This window comes from Coloeus monedula (assembly GCF_965178545.1).
Source record: "Coloeus monedula genome assembly, chromosome: W".
Taxonomy (NCBI): Eukaryota; Metazoa; Chordata; class Aves; order Passeriformes; family Corvidae; genus Coloeus; species Coloeus monedula.
Genome location: NC_138821.1, coordinates 24,939,281 through 24,959,305, shown reverse-complemented (window position 1 = coordinate 24,959,305; position 20,025 = coordinate 24,939,281). Strand labels below are relative to the sequence as shown.

Below are 20,025 nucleotides of genomic sequence, written 5' to 3'. Positions count from 1 at the left end.
TAATTTTAAGGGATGTTTAGAGCATGTCTGCCTTATCCAGCTCAGGACTCCCTTCTGCTTAACTGCTGAAGCCCAGCCTGGGGACCTAGGGCCCGTGTCCAGGCTGAGGGATGCAGCTGCCACTTTCCCGTTTGCAGGTTCAACCACTACTGAAGCCAAGCACATATTTTGGAGACCTGTACACACACGGAGGACACTGACACATGGCCCATCACACAGATGACCACAGACACAGTGCTGCCTTCAACAGCACCTACACGTAGGACTTGCATAAAACAAGTATAGTCAGCCAAGTTCTCTCCTTCCTCTTCACCTGGTAGAGATAAAAGGTTGCTGCTAGTGAAGGTACACGATACTCTCTAGATTCACAAGCACACACGTGTTCACTGTGATCCCTTGAGTACTGGCATGGCCCTCTTTGGCCAGTACCCCTGCCTGGATCCCAGGCACTCTTACCTGTTTCACAGGTCTCTTATTTTCCAGCTAGTACAGCTTGATGCTCACTAGCAAACACTCACGCACTCATCTCACAAGCACTCCACATTCGCAAGTCCCCCTGGGCATACTAGCAGACTCTTGCCTGCTTCATACTACTGCCTAGACTTGAGGCTCCTCTCTACTCATTTGCTAGGTCCAGATTGAAGTTAGCTAGCCAATACACACACACACCAGGTTTGGGGAAGATGCAGACAACCACTCCCTTTTCCCCAGCAGCTGGTACCAGGCACCACATGGGCTGTGACTGGTTGTCCTGCTTCAGCTACCAGTGCTGGACCCCTCACTCATGCTGATTTCCCCCCTGTCAGCTGTGTTTTGAGACACATACTGTTCCTGCCCCAGTGGCTGGAGGCAGAGACCATGACTCACTCTGGTAGCTGATCTTAAGACCCCACCCAGTCCAGTAGCCAACCCCACAGGCACCCCTGGTCTGACTGGAGTAGCTGGCACCAAATACACTTATGACAGCCCCCCCAGTAGCGGGCACTCCAGGCACAAAGTTTGTAGTACCCACCCTAGGTCTAGAGAGCCATGGCCCCTCCAACTACTGATACTTGTTCCAGTAGCTGACACCACAAGCCACAGGGACACCTACAGCCCTAGTCTGACTCAAGTATCTGGCACCAAGTTTTGTTCATACATACACAGATCTCACCAGTAGCTGGCACTTAGTCCTTGCAGCATACATACACATGGGATAGACAGTGAGATTATGCAGAGATTGTTAAAATTTAATAAGAAGATATAGGAAGACAGGGCAGACTGTGGTGATCAGGCTCAGTCAGACAAACATACTGACCACCTCTGTTTTACATGTGACCAGTCCACTTTATACACATTTCTGTCTACCCTCCCCTTTGTTCCTCCTGGCTCTCCCTTCCCCCTGCATTTCTCTTCATAGGTTTGTATGGTTCTATTGATTCCCTCACCCCTCCCAGTTGGGGTCTTCCCCCTAATTTACAGTCTTATCGGTTGCAAAGTCCAGGTGGATATCCTTGGAAGAATAGTTAAGACCTAGCATATACTGTGTCCAAGTTTCTCCCTTCTGGCTTATTAACATGTGATCTGTCAAGCTTTGAGGCTGGCCTGCAAAACTGTTGCAAAGGACTTTTAAGGCACACTTCTCTCAGATGGTTGCAGTCATTGGGGGAAAAAACAAAATAATAAATGAAGGTTGCTATGACAGTAAGTGTCCCAAGACTTTTTTTAAATGTAGGTTTACGCTTAAGAGAAAAACAAAACCATAATGCTATCTCCCAAAGTACTTGGTAGGAATAAGGAGTTTGCCAAATTTCTACTTGTGTTACTGCAGTGGGTGGTCTCAGTTGTGATACTTTATTGAATATTCACATCTGGTTTCAGTCTCCTTCCTACACTTCACTGGTGAGATGAATGAGAAGTCACTTGGGGATTCAAAGAGCAGTAAATGAACTTGATAATGTCATATATAGGTACATTCAAGCAGTAATCCTGTGTAATTAGACTTACTGTCTGCTGCAATTGACATATAAAGACAATTTTGAAAGCTGAAACATTGCAGATAGGATTTAAAAATTTTACTTTTTGCTTTCCATGGTATTATTAAAAGCATAATTACAAGGAAAAGTGAGACTTAAAAAGATGCTCCAATTAACAGCTGTGTTTGAACACATTTACTGTTTTAAATTATGTCTGTTTAGGTGTAGGATTAGAATGTGATATTTAAAGTATAAGAATCCATGTCAAGTGATCAATTCTGAATTGTGTTTTGTGATTTGTGTAAAGTTGGTTGTGTTTGGTTTTTTTTTCTCACTTTGTTGTTTCAGATCTGTCCAATATGTGCAGCATTACCTGGAGGGGATCCTAATCATGTCACAGATGACTTTGCAGCTCATCTTACACTGGAACACAGAGCTCCTAGAGATTTAATATCCTTTATTAAGTTGAGGGAAAAGGGATAGACTGTTCCTTATGATAGCTGTAACTAGTTGTTCTGACTTCTGTAGTCAAGTGGCTACATCGGTTTAGCTTATTTTTTAGAATTCACATTTAGTTATAGGGGAACTATACGTCTGAATTATATATATATATATATATATTTATATCCATCAGACTGTGAATAGGCTTTAGGTGTTGCTTGATAATGTGGGTGTGTGTTTTTGTTTTATTCTTGATAGCGAAAGCTTTTAAAGATCTTTCTGACACCCAGTTGCTTCTTTCTGCAATTTTTACCCTTCTCGGCCATTAGTTCTGATGCCATTTTGTGTCTGGGAAAACAGCAATCCAGATGCAATAGTGTTTTATAGATAATTCCAAGATGAAAGCAGATTTCACCAAAAGCATATGTGTCAGAAAATGCTTTGGACTTTGAAATCGAGGGATCTTAAATATTTGATTTGTTTTATTAACTGTATTTCAATAGGGTAGTTTCGGCCTGTTATTTATTGACTTTTTGAAATATATAACTAGAAGACCTATCAGGAGACTTCCTAGGGATTAGGGCTATCTTTGTTAACTGCAAATTGTAGTGCTATAACTACTCTCAATGACTGAAGAGCTCAAACTGTCAGTTTCTTTGCACTTTTAAGTACAATTTTCTTTCTGTTACTTGGTCTTAAGAATAGTAATGTGGCTTGTTTCTTGCTGTACAAATACAACATAATTTCAGAAGATACTCTTACTTCATGGAAGTACAGGCCATCATAAAAAGCTCATTAAGTGATCTTTCTGTATCTCATTTTAAAAAATGCACTCCTAGTATAATTTGATAGTGCCCTTTTTTGTTCAGGGCTTCTTAAAACAAATAAAATTAAGGCCTAACAACTCAAGTTCGTTATATCTACTGCTAGCAACATTAGAGGAAATGGTTTCTCTTTGGTTGTTGTCTGTATTTAAATTTTTTAGCATTTAAATTGTCAGCCCAATTACACAGTGAAATTGACTTCCTATTGAAGTGGATGAGGTGTTGGATTAGAATTCATGCTTCTGGAGCTTTTACTTCCCCTCCCACATCGATGATGTCAGATAACTTTTAATTGGAAAATGTATGTTTATTACTAGCTACATAAGAGCTAGAAAAATCAGAATAATCTTTTCCGTTACTGAGTAAGGCCACAATGTCAGTCATCACAAAACTGATGGGAGGAGTCTATATAAATAATTATAGGAAATGCATATGTAAGTCTCTGTACAACACTATTTTAGCAACCAGTGTTGCTAATCACAAAAATTTATAGAGTTTCTGGACTAATTGCTCCATGTTGGGTGCTATTTCACATCTTCTGACAGCTAAGACTAAAAGGAAGAAATGGGGAAGAGATTTCCTCCTGCCCAGTTGCTATCAGTTTAGGAAAGGATATAGTCTTCTGTGTAGCAGTTAGAAGGGTGTTTAAAGCTGTTTTAAATGGCTGCACATATTTCTTGTGAAGAATCCTGTGCAAACACTGCAAGATACCATCCTTATCCCTAGAGACTCTGAACAGCTCTTTAAATTCCAGTTTCTTTCTTAAACAATTTTCAACTGTTTTACTGTTTAAAACATGACTTTAGTCCTGACCTTGTAAATGGTTCTAGCTTGGTTGTTTTCAGTATATGTTTGCAATGAGTTAAGATTTTCAAATGCTTTTTTAACCCCAGCATAGTTGGGTGAGACATCAATATACTCTTGACTAGTATATTTAAATAACATTGTTTTTCTTGAAAACACTTTGAAAGGTACAGTGAGCAAGCTACTATGATACTTTTGTAAATGAGACCAAGGCTGGACTTTTTCAAAGGATTTATATTAAGGATGTTCCAGTTATCTTATTTTCCAAGTTTACTTTTTAAAAAGCCCAGAATCGGGGCATTTTTCTGTCAGATATAGCTATGGAAAGCTTCCCAAACTACCTGAGAGCAGTAGTCAATCAGTAAAATATTAGTGACAATGTTCTGTCACTACCAGTATCCAGTATCAACAGATTCAAAGGAGGAACAAACCAATCTGTGCTAGAGAACTATATTTTGTCCCAAGGAGATTTTCCCCCCATCCTAAATCCTGCAAGTGAAATGTTTTTATGCTCTATAGTATAATAGATTTAAAAGAGTCAATTATTCCTGGAAGTATTTATTATAGAAACTGGACATTCTTACTTGCCAAAAGAAGTCTTAATTTTTCAGTCTTAAATTTTTCAATTCAGTAATATCATGAGGAAATTAATTCTACACCATATTTATGTGTTGTGGGATAAGACATTGGGCACCAGTCTGCTCCAGATAATAGATTTTATACAAGTGATAAGCATACTATTTTTGAAAATAAGAAAATTGGAGATAAGGTGAGCTAAAGCTACTAGTTTAGAAATTGGAAAAATATGATATGTATAAGTACATTATTTCCTAGCTTAGTAGTTAATTGCACTAGTGCTTCTTAAGGTAAAAGGAAACTTTACCTAGACTGTCTTGGGAGAACACATTTGTGTGGTAAGAATAGCAATAAAATTTTGTAGATTATTTTCAGTATTTAAATACCCTTCTTTCCCAATTTTGATGTTAAAATTCTTATGTCTTTTGAGTAATGTGTTCTGCTGAATATGCATCATCAGTTGTAGCATTACCAGTAGAAACTTTGATCCATAAGGCAGAAAATCCATCCTGACATTTCTTAAACATGATAAAAAGCCTGGGAAAGGTGAATTTGGTGCAAGGAGCCTTGGGTGCCTTGAGTTCACATCTATAGATCTGACTGGTACCATAGCTATGATTACATTGTGCTTATAAAGTTGAATCATTGTTTTATGAATGAGGAATGTGTTGCTCAGTTATTCAATCTAGTAAATGTTCTTGCTGTTTAATAATTGATAGCAATAGACTTTTCTTAACTGCTTGGTTATGATGAATCTAGTGGTGTTCGGCATGTACGTAGAATGTTTCACCCAGGCCGAGGTTTGGGAGGCCCCCGTGCACGTAGATCAAACATGCACTTTACTAGCAGTTCCAGCGGTGGGCTTTCATCTTCTCAGAGTTCATATTCTCCAAGCAATAGAGAAACCATGGATCCTATAGCTGGTAAGAGCTGTAACCACTGATTTTAGATCAGAGTCCTTAAATAGACTTTGAAACAAAGTCCAGGATGATAATGGTTGTCTTGTTTTTCTGTTGGTTTGGGGTTTTTTTTAAATGCTTCCCAATGTCATAATTGATGGGTATTTACTGATGAAAAGTATCCTTAATTGGATTGTCTCCAGGGACTAAACCTGGAACTTCTGAAATTAAAAACACTGCCCCTTTAGCTTGTGCTTTTAGAGACTTCCAGGCTCATTCCCATGACTGACCTGTTCACAGATGGTATCAAAGAACGGTTGACATTTGAAAGGACCTTTTTAAGATCACCTACTACAACCCCATCCAACTTTCCCTCCCCCCCTGCCCCCAAGCAAGGCCACCTAGAGCAGGTTGCTCAGGACCATGTCCAGTCAGGTTTTGAATATTCTTACCAATGGACTCCACAACCTCTCTGGACAGCCTTTTATAGTTTGGTCACCCTCACAGTAAAAAGTGCTTTCTTGTGTTCAGATGTATTTCTTTTTTTTTTAATTTCTGCCCATTGCATCTTGTTCTGTCAGTGGGCAATACAGTGTCTGGCTTCCTTTTCTTCATTTCCTCCCATCGAGTATTTATATACACTGTTAAGATTCCTTCCCCTTGAGCCTTTTCTTTTCCAGGCTGAAGAGTCCTAGGTCTCTTAGCCTCTCCTCATATGACATGTATGCATGTATTTTTGAATTTTTGAGTGGATGGACAGCAGGATGGGGACTAGGGGAGCAAAGTCCCTCTCACTGTAAGTAAAGATCAGGTTCATGACCACCTGAGGAACCTGAACGTACATAAGTGTATGGGACCTGATGAGATGCATCCTAGAGTCCTGAGCAAATTGGCTGATGTAGTTGCCAAGTCACTCTCCATGATATTTGAAAAGTCATGGCAGTCAGGTGAAGTCCCCAGTGATTGGAAAAAGGGAGACATCACACCCATTTTTTAGAAGAGTAAAAGGGCAGCAAGTCTCAGGCCAGGTGCCACAGCACATGCACCAGTGTAAAAGATGACTTCTAGGAAGAAAGTGTTACTTAAAGTCATCATCATTGGAGACTCTGGGGTGAGAAAGACATCACACATGAACCAGTATGTGAACAAGCAATTCAGTAACCAGTACAAAGTTACAATAGGTGCAGGCTTCCTGACAAAAGAGGTCATGGTGGATGACAGGCTCGTGACAATGCAGATATAGGATATAGCACTCCAGGAACAATTTCAGTCTCTGGGAGTTGCCTTCTACAAGGGAGCAGACTGCTGCATCCTGGTGTTTGATGTCATGGCCCCCAACACATTTAAAACCCTAGACAGCCCAAGGGATGAATTCCTCATTCAGGCCAGTCCAAGAGATCCTGAGGATTCCTTTTTTTGTGCTGGGAAACAAGATTGACCTAGAAAACAGACAAGTCACCACAAAACAGGTGCAAGCCTGGTGTTACAGTAAAAACAACATCCCTTACTTTGAAATCAGTGCCAAGGAGGCCGTTAATGTGGAACAAACTTTCCAGGTGATTGCATGAAATGCACTTAAACAGGAAACAGAAGTGGAGCTTTACGATGAATTCCTCAAACCCATTAAACTAGACAAGAATGACTGAATGAAGGCTTCTGTGGAGAGTTGCAGCTGCTGAGGGGAAAGGGAGGGGTTGAGCACAGTCCTTCACAAATGAATATCATACTTAGGCCTTCAAACACACAGTCCCTCTTCTGTGTTTAAAATGAAATTTTAAAAAAAATTTCCATCTCCAGCTGCTAAAATCTACCCATCTCCCATAAGCATCTGAGTCCCACACTTCAGAGCTCATGTCCCCACATCATCCACATCACACTTCATGGTAACAGACCTTTCTCTTAGTTTAGAATGGAAACTCTCATATATGTTTGGAACTGAATTTAATTCCAGGTGTCCAATGGAGAGAAACTGTTTACAGGTAATCTGTGTAACAATTTACATACATTTTTAACTGTCTCGTGTTTTCCACTGTGAAGGCTGCAACTGGAAAGGCTGATTACCCATAGTTCATTGCAAGCTCAGCACTCAGTCTGACTAGGTTGAGTTTTGTATCTCTGTTAATGCTTGTTGCTTTTAACTAATCAGATCTTTTTACAGTATCCATGTATTATGTAATGCTTCCTTAGGAAAAATCTTATAACACATGTTAATATATGCAACCAATTAATTTTTTTTTAAAAAAGAGAATCCTGGGAACTCCTGACCATTCATCCTCATCTCTGTGCCTGGTAAGGTCATGGAACAGATCCTACTGGAAGCTATGTCAAGGCATATGGAAGGCAGGGATTAGACACAGACAACATGCCCTAGGCAAGGGCAAATCATGCCTAACTAATCTACTGGCCTTCTCTCATGGAGGGACTGCATTAGTGAACAGGGGAAGAGCTACGGATGTCATCTATCTGGACTTTTGTAAGGCCTTTGATGCTGTCCCTCACAACATTCTTGCCATAAATTGGAGAGAGATGGGTTTGACAGGTGGTCTGTTAGATAAGGGACTGGCTGGATGGCTGCATCCAAAGAATTTCAGTCAATGGCTCAATGTCCAAGTGGAAATCAGTCACAAGTGGTGTTCCTCAAGGGTCCGTATTGGGACTAGTACTATTTAATATCTTTATCAATGATGCAGAGGGATTGAGTACATCCTCAGCAAGTTTGCAGATGACACCAAGCTGAGTGGTGCAGGTGATTCCCTAGAGGGAAGGCATGCCATCCAGAGGGGCCTTGAGAGGCTTGAGTAGTGGGGCCATGGGAACCTCATGAAGTTCAACAAGGCCAAGTGCGAGGTCCTGCATCCAGTGTGCGTCCAGCTCTGGGGACAGCAGTACAAAAAAGACGGACTTCATGGACCTGTTAAAGTGGGTCTAGATGAGGGTCACAAAAATGATCAGAGGGCTGGAATACCTCTCCTATGAAGAAAGGCTGAGAGAGTTTGGGTTGTTTATCCTGGAGAAGAGAAAGCTCCAGGGAGACCTTATTGCAACCTTTCAAGATATAAAGGGGGCTTATAAGAAAGACAGAGTTGTTGGGGTTTTTTTATGAGGGCCTGTAGTGACAGGACAAAGGGCAGCAGTTTTGAACTGAAGGAGGATAGGTTTAGATTGGACATAATGAAGACTTTTTTTTACGATGTGGGTAACTCATCATAACTGGGACAGGTTGCCTAGGGAAGTTGTGGATGCCCCATCATTGGAAGTGTTCGAGGTCAGGTTGGATGGGGCTTTGAACAACCTGATCTAGTGAAAGATGTCCCTGCCCATGGCAGGGGGGTTGGACTTGATAGTCTAATGTAAAATCTTAGAGATATCAATCTTACACTCATATAGTGAAAAATTATAAGTGTCTATCTTAGTTCTCTCTGTATCTTCCAATTGAGTAGATTCAGACAGCAGTAAGATATCTTACAAAGTATTCTTTTCCAGTCTGAACAAAAGAAGTTCTCCCACTCTTTCCTCCTGTAATATGTTCCAGCCTTCTGATCATCTGGGTGGACCTCCACTGGATTTGCTCTGTTATGTCCATATGTTTCTTGTCCTGGGGAGGCTAAAACTGAACACAGAACTCTGGATGTGGCTTTGCCCCAGTGCCAAATAGAGGGAAAAAAATCACTTCCTGAGACCTGCAGGCTGTATTCCTGCTACTAAAAGTATCCCAGCAAAAGAGGATGAAAAGTTTTCTGTCATCTTAATGACTTAAGTTAGGTTGTGGGTCTTTAAAGCACTAGAGTTGGTGCAAGAAGGGAGGATGTTTGTGTGTCCTGGAGTCTTGGAGTGCAACACTTCCTCTTACCAATGCAATGGGTATTAGTTTAGCTGAGTTAAACATGAAGTGGCTGCCTTGGTTTATTTCAGCCTCACAAGACCTTCCCATTTAGGAGCATGTGTAATAAAATGGTACTCCTTTGAGTCTTGTCTTTTTTCCTTTTTTTTCTTTTTTTTTTTTTTTTTTTTTTGGTCAATGTTTTTCCATTCAGAGAATGTAGTGCAGCCTGGCTGGGTGTCTGTGTCATGCCAAGCCTGTGTCTCAAATTCACAAATTCACATCTGCTACTAGGGTTCTGTTAAGCTGTACTCAAAGTGATCTTACAAACAGCAAGGAAAAATATGTCTTACCTGGCAGTGTTATAAGTCTTCCTTTGTATTGGGGTAATAATTAGTACATACTACCAGAAGTTAGAACTTGTGCTTGTAACAGACATGTACACATTATTTATTTATTTTTCTCCTTGTGGTGGTTATCAGTAATTAGTGAAATAAAATATTATTGGTAGCTGATAGTGATATGGTTAGCTGTGCTGATTAAAAGTGACTTGAGCATTTACTGTTGGCATTCCAAGTGTTCCAGATGCAAAGAACTACTGCATTGTGCTTTATTTCCCTAAGAAAAGCCTAGTTTCAAAGGATTATATAATGAAAGTGAGATGGAAGGAAAATTTTCATGACCTGTAATAATGACTTGCAGCTTTAACGAGGATTGGATGGATAGGGAAAAAGGTAATCTACTACTTCTGCCCTCCTTGTATCATACACAACAAAGTAGTACTCACAACTTTGTGTGGAATATAATATGTAGTAAATTGCTGGGCAATAACTTAATATTAATGTTTATTTTGGGAAATGCTTAGCATGGACATAATTTGTCACAGTCTTGAACTTTGAAAGAAAGGAATCCAGGCTCGATTTAACTTTTTTATCATTAGAATTTCTCTTTTTTCAGCAGAGGTCAAAAGTTGCACCAAAAAAACCCTCCTGCAGTCAAATATTTTTCATATAATACAGCATTTAAAAAGTCTTTCTGAATTAAATATTTTCTAAAAATGTCTGAAATTATGCTATAGTTATTTGTCTTTTCTTCAGCACAGCTTCCCTCTGGAATATGCATTGAAGGTGCATAAAGCCACCAACTGAAGTCAGAATTGAAGGGGTTAATAACTATTTTGACTAACTTGAAGATAAAATTTTAGAGAATTCTTGCACAGGATATTGCTTATATGATATTCCCCATAGGTTAACTCTTATCAGTTTAAAAAGCTTTAAGCTTTGACTCTTTTTTTATACATAGTTCTTTAGATAATCTTCCCATGGGTTTGGAGACACTGGGTGCTTGTAATGGATAGCTCATGAAGCTTTTCAAATCAATACAATTTGTTCATGAATTTCATCAATGAAAGCTTTTAGAAAGCAAAGGAATTGATATACTGGTATTCAGGACATAATTATGCTGTTGTGTGATATGTATTTAAGCAGATTTCACTGTAGAAACTTCTCTCTTTTCTGGCAGAGCTTTTATCTCAGTTATCAGGCGTGAGACGTTCTGCAGGGCAGCTCAATTCTTCTGGCCCTTCTGCTTCTCAGTTACAGCAGCTGCAGATGCAACTGCAGTTGGAAAGACAGCATGCACAGGCAGCAAGACAACAACTGGAAACTGCACGCAATGCAACTAGACGCACTAACACAAGCAGCATACCCACCACTCTTACACAATCTATAGCAGCAACCAATACATCTAACACAGAAAACAATCATCAGACTATACAGAATTCCCAGTTTCTTCTTATGAGGTAATTTGGTTCATGGTATTAACTCTTCTTCCATTTCTGTTTTCCTTGGTCTTGTTATGGACATAGAGTTCAGTAAAACTACTGCCAGATCACTAATGAAGTTTGTAGTTGAGATACTATGCTTTTGTTTGCATTTGTGACATCATCTTTTCAACCCTGCTGTTTGTTCCTAGGCAATGAATAAATATTACTTGTTGTTTCTCAATTTGAAGAGAAACATATGGGATATTGCCTTGTTAACCTGTGTTTGTTTACCCTACTACTTCTGATAAGACAAGAGCCTTTACAATATGTTTCAAACTTTTATGCTGATAATGTGAGGGGAGAGAACTTTAAAGTTTTATGTAATAGGAAATGAATCTTTAATGAAGGCTGAAGGTTGAATAAAGGTTTATTTTGGATGAAAAAAACAAGGATTGTGCTATTAATAACCAGCATGCATATCTGTTTCAGAAAGTATAGTTAGATCCTACAGTTCTATAGAACAGAATAGTTCAGTTGGAAGAGACCTATAATGATCATCTAGTCCATTCTACTATAGAAGAATTGCCCACTCATTCCAGCTCTTTTTGGAGGTTTAGAATATTGATTTTCTGGATTCAAGGGGGAGGATGTTTTTCAGTTGCACGTTGAGAAAGAACAAAAGCATTTAAACAGTTTCTGTGTCTAGAAACTGGGCTTGGGACAAGTTATTGCTGTCATGCTGATTTCTATCAAAACTTGTGATAATATCTCAATCCAAAGCTTTTTGAAAATCATAACTTTAAGGAAAGTATCTGCAAATGTCAGTCACTGATCTTGTGAGCTAGGATAAAACTGAAACAAGCAATTCTCTTGCTTCTAATAGGTGATGGTGCATGGACTGATAAGTGAAGGGAATGATGCACTGTGCTTTTGGAATCTCTGGGCATTATGTGTGTAGTAATGTATTTTGTGTCATGCTTGCATTTAGAAGTTGTCCTGGGGACAAAATGAGCACTTAAGAGATGACTAGAAAATTTTAATGCCCCTTAAAACAAAATCCCTCTGAGGGGAAACAAACTTCAGAAATAGATGTTTTTTTTTTCCTTCAGCCTTAGAATCTACTTCTATGAAGGATTTTTTGGAAGCATCTAGGAACAAGTTTGTTAAATGTTTGTATTCTTACATCAGGAGTGCCAGATATTGTCAGATTTGTACATGTCAAAAGAAGTGCAGCAGTACCTAGGTTGTTTCTCAAAGGAATGGCTTTCAGATGTTATTCAACATGCATCAGTCCAACTGTTTAGGCAATTAGTGAAAGCCCATTTTGTTGCTGATACTACTAAGCCTGTCTTATTTTTCTGTGTTTCTCTACAGGTTGAATGATCCTAAGATGTCAGAAGCAGAGCGTCAATCAAAAGAAAGCGAACAGGCAGATCGCAGCTTGTTTGTTCAAGAGCTTCTATTGTCCACTTTGATGCAGGAAGAAAGTTCCTCCTCAGATGAGGATGAACGGGGAGAGATTGCTGATTTTGGTGCTATGGGCTGTGTAGATATTATGCCTCTAGATGTTGCTTTAGAAAACCTAAATTTAAAAGAGAATAATAAAGGAAATGAGCCTCCTCTTTGATGGCATCCCACTTTGCAGACAATGTCCTCTGTGCTGTATTTGCCAATGAAAGTGGACAACAACTATCTTGGGTTTGTTTTGGTGATTGTAATTTCAGGTCTGTCACTCTTGTTACATTGTGTACATTCAAAGGAAAAGAGAAAAGATATATACGATAATCATTTCCACTTAACCAATTTTTACTTTTAGCAGATAAATATAGGTTGCAGTGCAGAGAAAAAAAGCTCTGTGTCCTGTAGCTTGACGTGCAAGAAAGCTCTCCTAATACTCCACATTCAAACTGAAGAGGAAAAAATGAAAAAGTCTCTAATGAAGCTGCTGTGTGTATTTATGAATATTAATGAATAAAACTTGCTTGGATGGTTTACCTTAACTACTGCATGATTTTTATTACAGTGTGCATGAGTTTTAGTGACCTTGTCATTTTAAAAAGCCTAAGTACAAGGAGTAAAACTATAAAACACCAAAGCTTTCCCATTATTCAAAGGTAATGTGACCAAAAAAAAAAGATTAATGCTCACTAGCAGTTTGCAGCCATGAAATAGTCTTTGAGTAACACATGATTTTATGTGCTCTCCCTGCATATTAATGAAAACTCTGCAATGGGCTATATTTTTGCTTACATAGTGTAACGTTTTGCTGTATTGTGACCACCATGTTGCCCTGTAAGACATCATATCCAAGTGGAATTGAACTTTGTAGTCATCTGTAGGAGACAAAAAACAAGAGCCACTACTGGAATCTACTACAAAGGGCTTCTGTGTGCCCTAACACCAAATTTTGTTCAATTTTCTTTAAAGTTTTCCTTTTTGTGTTAAATATACCTTATTTAGGTATAAATTATTCATATATTCACTGGTGGGGGGTGTGTGCTAACCTGGATTATGTTGTTTTAGTTTTAAGATTTCATAGTCCTTATAATTTTGAGTTATGTATTTTCTTCATAGTTTACAGAGACTCCTTAGTATTAGGAGAGATTGAGGATTTGACTTCCCAGATATCTCCATATATTACAATTTGGATTCTTAATGCTAACTGCCTATCAACCTTGGTGAAAGAAACATGACACTTGGTCTGGATGAGATTTGGGTTTTGAATAGAAACACAATGGGTTGCAAACTAAGCATGGGATGGGCTCAGCAGTCTGGCCTTAGCACACAAAGGTAATATTTTAATAGTGATTCTACAGAGAAAGTACCAGCATGATTGCTCATTTGACATGCAATGAGGCTGGAAGAACTGTGAGCTTTGACAGTACCTCTAACTTGTCTATCTCCCTCTGTCTTTAAAAGAAATGAGAGCCTTTTTTTAACCTGTCTTGGATATATTAAGGGTATGGACTGTTACAGATTACTTATGGACACTGTAGCTTCCCTCAAAAGCCAAGTGTCTACATGTGCATGCATTTCTGTCTTGGGGCCCCTGTCTGTTCACAGAATTGTGGAATGGCTGAGGTTGGAAGGGGCATCTGAAGGTCCCCTGGTCCAACCTCCCTGATCAAGCAGTGCCTCCTAGAGCTGGTTACCCAGGATCATGTCCAGGAGGCTTTTGAACATCTCCGAGGAGGGAGATTCCACAACTCCACTGGGCAGCCTGTTCCAGAGCTCAGTCACCCTCACAGTGAAAAAGTGTTTCCTGATTCTCAGATGGAACCTCCTATGTTACAACTTGTGCTCATTGTCTCTTCAATAACTCAACAATATGATATTGACATAGTATATAGAATAAAGGGAAAAGACAGAGTACAGAACCACACTGCATTTTCAGGGGTTATTACATGAATGTTCACATCTAGATTAATAGGTTGCGGTCCCACCACAGAATCCATTGGTATAAACAATTCCATTTTCCCTGTGGCTAATATTTTGGGAGAGACACCATCTGAAAGAATTTCAGTCTTCACTGTGTTTTGTACTGGTGGTGTACAGTCATGCTATTTTGGCCTGTGATTCTTCCATTTTCTTGCAGTGCCCAAACTACAGCTTAAATTCATTTTTCCATCAGAGTATAATGTATAGCAGTCTTGTACTCCCTTGGTCCAAAATACTACAGATTTTTTTCAACTTTTCATCCCAGTCATCTGCCGCAATCCCCACAAGGCTATATCATCCAGAATTGTTACTTCTAATTCAAAAGAATATCCTTGCCTACGAGTGTGTAATTGAGCATGTTCAATCAAAGCATTTTGGCAGGCATTGGAGGCTTCTTGTTGTTGCTTGGTCCATTGCCAAACAACTTTCTTCCTAGTCCATTTCTGGTGGTTTTGCATTTGCCAGGCAGTGCCTTGATGTGAGGTGGCAGGTGGGGTGGAGGAGGAAGAATTTTTTTGCATAGGCTCTAAATTTGCCAAGGACAAAATATTTCTGATGCTGTGATCCCATTTATTTCTGATGATGGAACACCAGCTTGCACAAGATCATTCCATATTTGTTTACTTGTCACCTGTGAGGTAAGTCTTTGGTTTTGTTGACTTATTTTCATTCACCACCCACACAGCTGGTTCCAAAATTAGAGCCCAGATTTCCCTCAAGGTATTTGCTAGGGTACCTATATTACCAGTATCACTCATGACTGCTGCTAGAATCAAGGGTTTCTCTGAAACAGGCGTCCCTCTCAAAAGCTGCATTTTTATACTTTTCATTACTGCTACCCCATCCAGACTAGATCCTGTAATAAGAACATGATCCATCCCTATCTGCCACAAGAAACTAATACCTCCTTCCATTGTACACCAATTTCCAAAGAACAGCACTAATTCGGCAGCATCTGCATATGCTGTTAAAACTGCTGCATCCAACCTTTTGTATAGCGTAGGTCCAGCAGCATCCTGCCCATCAGGACCCCTGATATTTTGTAATTGAGCATATCCCCATTGTATCTGGTCCTGACTGCATGTAGGGCTTAATAGATCTTTTTCACATATTAATAAGTGGAAAGACACAGTGCCACTATCCAAAGCTCACAAAATCCATGCCAGTATGCCTTGCCCACTCTTCTGCTGGTAGACCTCTAAAAATTCCCTTAACTCTTTCGGACTATAAGTGCATGTGATCTGTACCCCTTTGTCTGGCAGATCCCTCTGCCCCTCCACTTATATGAGGGGTCATGCTTCTACCATGTCCCTATCTGCTAAATCTGGCTCGAACTCAATCTCAGAGTCGGAGGACTTACTCCAGATATTTCTATCTGACTCCTTGCAATCCCATCAAGATTTCATAGTGAGAACACGAACTTGAGAAATTGAAACCTTTCTTTTCCCATCTCTGTGCCTTCATTTGTTAGCAATACAAGCTGCCAGCTGTTCTGCAGTGCACTGCTGCTCATAGTGCCGCTCTGATTGAGCAGTAATTACTTCTTGTGCAATCGTCTTTGAATCCTGTAAAGTCCCGACTTTCTTTTTCCAACTCTCTTACTTTGCTCTGCAATGCTATAACCTCACGGTTGAGAGCTCTAAGACCGGTAGCTAATAGCCATCCCAATTGTAGAAGCCCAGAAGACAAGGGGCTAATGTGTATGTCTCAAACACCAATCGCTGGATGACTGTGGAGCCAACCAAGGATTGTTGGTAATAACACACTGTGAGAAAGAACAGGATGTGGCTGGAGAAGGGGCCATACGGAGGTAGGGCAGCACTTTTCCTGGACAAATGTACTTGTTCTAGTTCCTGGAGATAGGCACAACACAGCACAGCGCAAGCACAGGAATAAGGCTGAGAAGTGGGCATGGAACATAGGGGGGGGAATAAATACCACCCAAGACCTCCAAAGCCCTCCAACACATTTTCTGAAAGGTCTGAAAGAACGGACTGTGCATGATAACTAATTTGCATAGAAAGTGAGAAGCTTATCTCCAGGCTGGGGAAAACCTATCTATAAAAAGGTACCCCCACAAAGTATAGGCAGCATCCCCAAGACCTTGGACATCCCATCAGCTGGATCAATGCTGGAACCAGGAATAGTCCGTCCTTCCTTCCCTCCCTTCCTTCCTTCCTTCCTTCCTTCCTTCCTTCCTTCCTTCCTTCCTTCCTTCCTTCCTTCCTTCCTTCCTTCCTTCCTTCCCTGATGCTCATCACCTGCATTGAAGAGAACCATCTACATACAGTAACTGATGGGTGCAACAAATATTAGGAGTGAAGAACAAAGAACGAAATCCTATATGTTACCATTACAACATAGAATAAATGAACTCCTGGAAATAAAACCAGAATGTATTTAGAGAATTTTCTTAAATGTCTTAGCATAATTTTAGAGGTTTAAATGTACCACAAATTCAGGAGAATACAGAATTTCTACAAATTTGGAAGTTCTCAGAGAACAAAATATTTATTTGGTCTTACCTCACAATTGTTATGAACAGCAGTGAAGCATAGATTCAAAATAACTCCTTTCTGCTTCTACATATACAGTCTTGCAAAGCTGAATAGGATTTTTTTTTCTTGGAGAGAACCCAGGAAAACACTTTCTTTTATATTTATTTATTTATATGTGCATACACATACACACAAACTTCAACATGAGTGGAACAAACCATTTTAAAACACTCACCAGTCAGCAAACATAACAGCAGCTGATAAAAAAAAAAGCAGATAGGAATAATTTTTAAGAAAGAATAAAAGAAAGCCTGCAAAAATTCCATTTCCCTCCTGAATGCCAAGCATCAAGAATAGGAGCAGTCTTTGTACGTAGGAGAAGATGGATAGGGGGTTGGGGTTGGAGTTAGGATTTTGTTGTTTCTTTTAGGGTTTTGTTGGGGGGGAGTGTTGTTTGTTTTCTACTTTTTTTTTTTTTTTTAATCATCAACATCCTAAAAGAGATAGCAAAGAATGAAGCTAGGCTACTCTTATTACCAATATTAAGTTTTTTGGCTGCAAATACATTTCACAATGATATCATAGGATAATGGTACATGTAGATGCAAATATATTAACTGTGACAAATTTGATATACAGCCTGTCAGGCTTTTCATATGATAAGGCTTCATAGAAATTTTAAAGACTCTGTTATTATATATTTTCCCAGATTTTTTTTAAAAAATTTGCACAATCAAAAAGGCAAAGAGTACATAAAAGATACTAAAAAAAAACATGAACAAAGTACTCTAGCACAATCAGAAACCATGATAAAATCCCTTTTTGAACTGAGAAAAAACTGTTTACAAGGGTGTTGTGGTTTGACACTGGCCAAACACCAGGCACCCATGAAATACTCTCACCCACCCTTCCCTGCCACAGCTGGGCAGAGGAGAGAAAAAAATTAATGAAGGGTTCATGAGTTAAGGACCAGGAAAAAACACTCCAAGAGCAAAACAGGCTCAGCTTAGAGGTACAAAGTGAATTTATTGCTAACAGAGTCAGAGGAGGATAATGAGAAGTAAAATGTCCTTAAAACACCTTTTCTTCCCCCAACCCCTCCCTTCTTCCCACCGACAGTGCAGGGGGACGGGACTGGGGGCTTTTGGCCAGTTCATCTTCCACTGCTCAGGGAGAGAAGTCCTTGCCCGTGAGACTCTGGGGTCCCTCCCATGGGAGACAGTTCTCCGTGAACCTCTACAACATGGGTCCACTCTCAGGAGCAGCAGTCCTCCCAAAACTGCTGCAACGTGAATTCCTCCCACGGGCAAACAGTTGTCCCAAAGCTGCTGCAGTGTGGGTCACTTCCACAGGGTGCAGTCCTCCAAGGACAGGCTGCTCCAGCCTGGAAGCAGGGGCCCCTCTCCACCGGGTCTCCCACTGGATCACAGCCTCCTCCAGGCATCCACCTGCTCCTGAGTGGGCTCCTCCCCCACAGGCTGCGGATGGATCTCTGCATCCCCTGTGGATCCCCATGGTCTGCAGGGGGACAATCCGCTTCACCATGGTCATCACCATGGCCTGCAGAGGAATCTCTGCTCTGGTGCCTGGAGCACCTTCTCCCCCTCCTTCTTCACTGACCTTGGTGTCTCCATGTTGTTTCCCTCACATGTTCTCACCTCCTCCTCTTCTCTGACTAGAAAAAAACCTGTGCCCACTTTGTTTTGTTTTCTTCTTAAATATGTTATCACAGAGGCATTACCAACCTCTCAAATTGGCCCAGACTTGGCCAGCAGCATGTCCATCTTCAGAGCCATCAGGGATTGGCTCTGCCAGACATGGTGGAAGCTTCTAGTAGCTTCTCACAGAAGCCACCTCTGTGCCGCTGCCCCCCCCCCCCCCCAACAACAACCAGGCCATGCAAAACCAACACAAAGGGACAAAAAGATAGGACACTGATTGAGTTACCAGAAATGTCATCTGCAACAGAAGTGGCCTGACAGTGTTTTGCCGAGAACCGTCAAGAAACTACACAATCCAAATCCAAGGAGAAAAGGAATTATTTTATTATTTACATGCTAGGTTATCTATCTTTGTATGTGAGAGAGCATGGTATGAATGGTCGCTTGACCAGCCACCCCCTAGAGGAACTGGCGGAGGTTCTCTAACACCCATTCAAAATATTTTTTCCCAGAGTAGAAACACAAGACTGGAAAACAAACCCAGGTGCAAGATATAGAGTTAGTTTACAAAACCGTCTTTCACTGTTTCTCAGCTAAAGCATGAGAAAGAAAAACTTCACAAAATGCTTCAGCAGCTGGAAAATTCCTCTGCTCCTGCCTTTTAGCATCTACAATTCCCCCTTTTTGTTTAAGACCAAAAAGGTCACATTTGTAATCCTCTGCTGGATCCCTTGCAGCAAGGAGAACAAACACAGCATAAGGGGTCCATTTGGTAGCCGCCAGTTACCAAACAGAATTCAAATCAGATGCCAATTTAAAACAGGCAGAGAGATTTTCCAGTAGCGCCAAGGGAAATACATCAAGCAAACCCAACTCTATATCAACAATTACAGTTCTACATTGTTGCTGCCTGTTCTGAGCTTCCCCTCCCCCTCCCAAAGACACTTGCCTCTGCCATGTGCTCTGAACCCCTTTGTTCTAAGCGTGGGCAAAACCAAATGTAACTCAAACTCTTTAGCAGTGTCTGATTGGCCGGTCACCCTGGGTCCGCCCCCAGCCCTCCCCTTTCCCCTTCTCTGAATAAAAGAGAAGATCAAGGGAGGCCCCACCCTCTTTTGGCTCTGCTACCCTTTCTGCGAACATCTCTTGTCGTCTGTTTCTTTGAAAGCTTCTAACTGTGGGAAATTGAGCGAGTCCAGAGCTATATTTCTCCCTCTTTGCTTCTGCTAGAAGTAGTTGCTTTGCAGCTGATACAGGTACCGATTTTTGAGCTACTAAAATACTAGATTGCTTGTGCTACCTCACTGGGTTGCTCGAAGCTTTCTAAGGCATTGAACTACTAGC

General features: G+C 40.4%; 1 protein-coding gene and 1 pseudogene across 3 annotated transcripts in view; both read left to right on the top strand.

Moving 5' to 3' along the window:
* The window catches only part of LOC309584596 (E3 ubiquitin-protein ligase KCMF1-like), a 130,512-nt gene extending 117,434 nt beyond the window's left edge, over positions 1-13,078 (top strand). For both annotated transcript variants that reach the window (XM_082300691.1, XM_082300690.1), the window contains exons 4-7: positions 2,304-2,405; positions 5,349-5,523; positions 10,841-11,120; positions 12,459-13,078. In XM_082300691.1, coding sequence (XP_082156817.1) covers positions 2,304-2,405; positions 5,349-5,523; positions 10,841-11,120; positions 12,459-12,711 — 810 coding nt within the window. In that variant the 3' untranslated portion in view covers positions 12,712-13,078. The remainder of the gene's footprint in view (positions 1-2,303; positions 2,406-5,348; positions 5,524-10,840; positions 11,121-12,458) is intronic.
* Positions 6,401-8,976, top strand: LOC309584604 (ras-related protein Rab-7a-like; annotated as a pseudogene). Its single transcript has one exon. The product of its transcript is annotated as a ras-related protein Rab-7a-like (transcript).
* Positions 13,079-20,025: the final 6,947 nt, after the last annotated feature.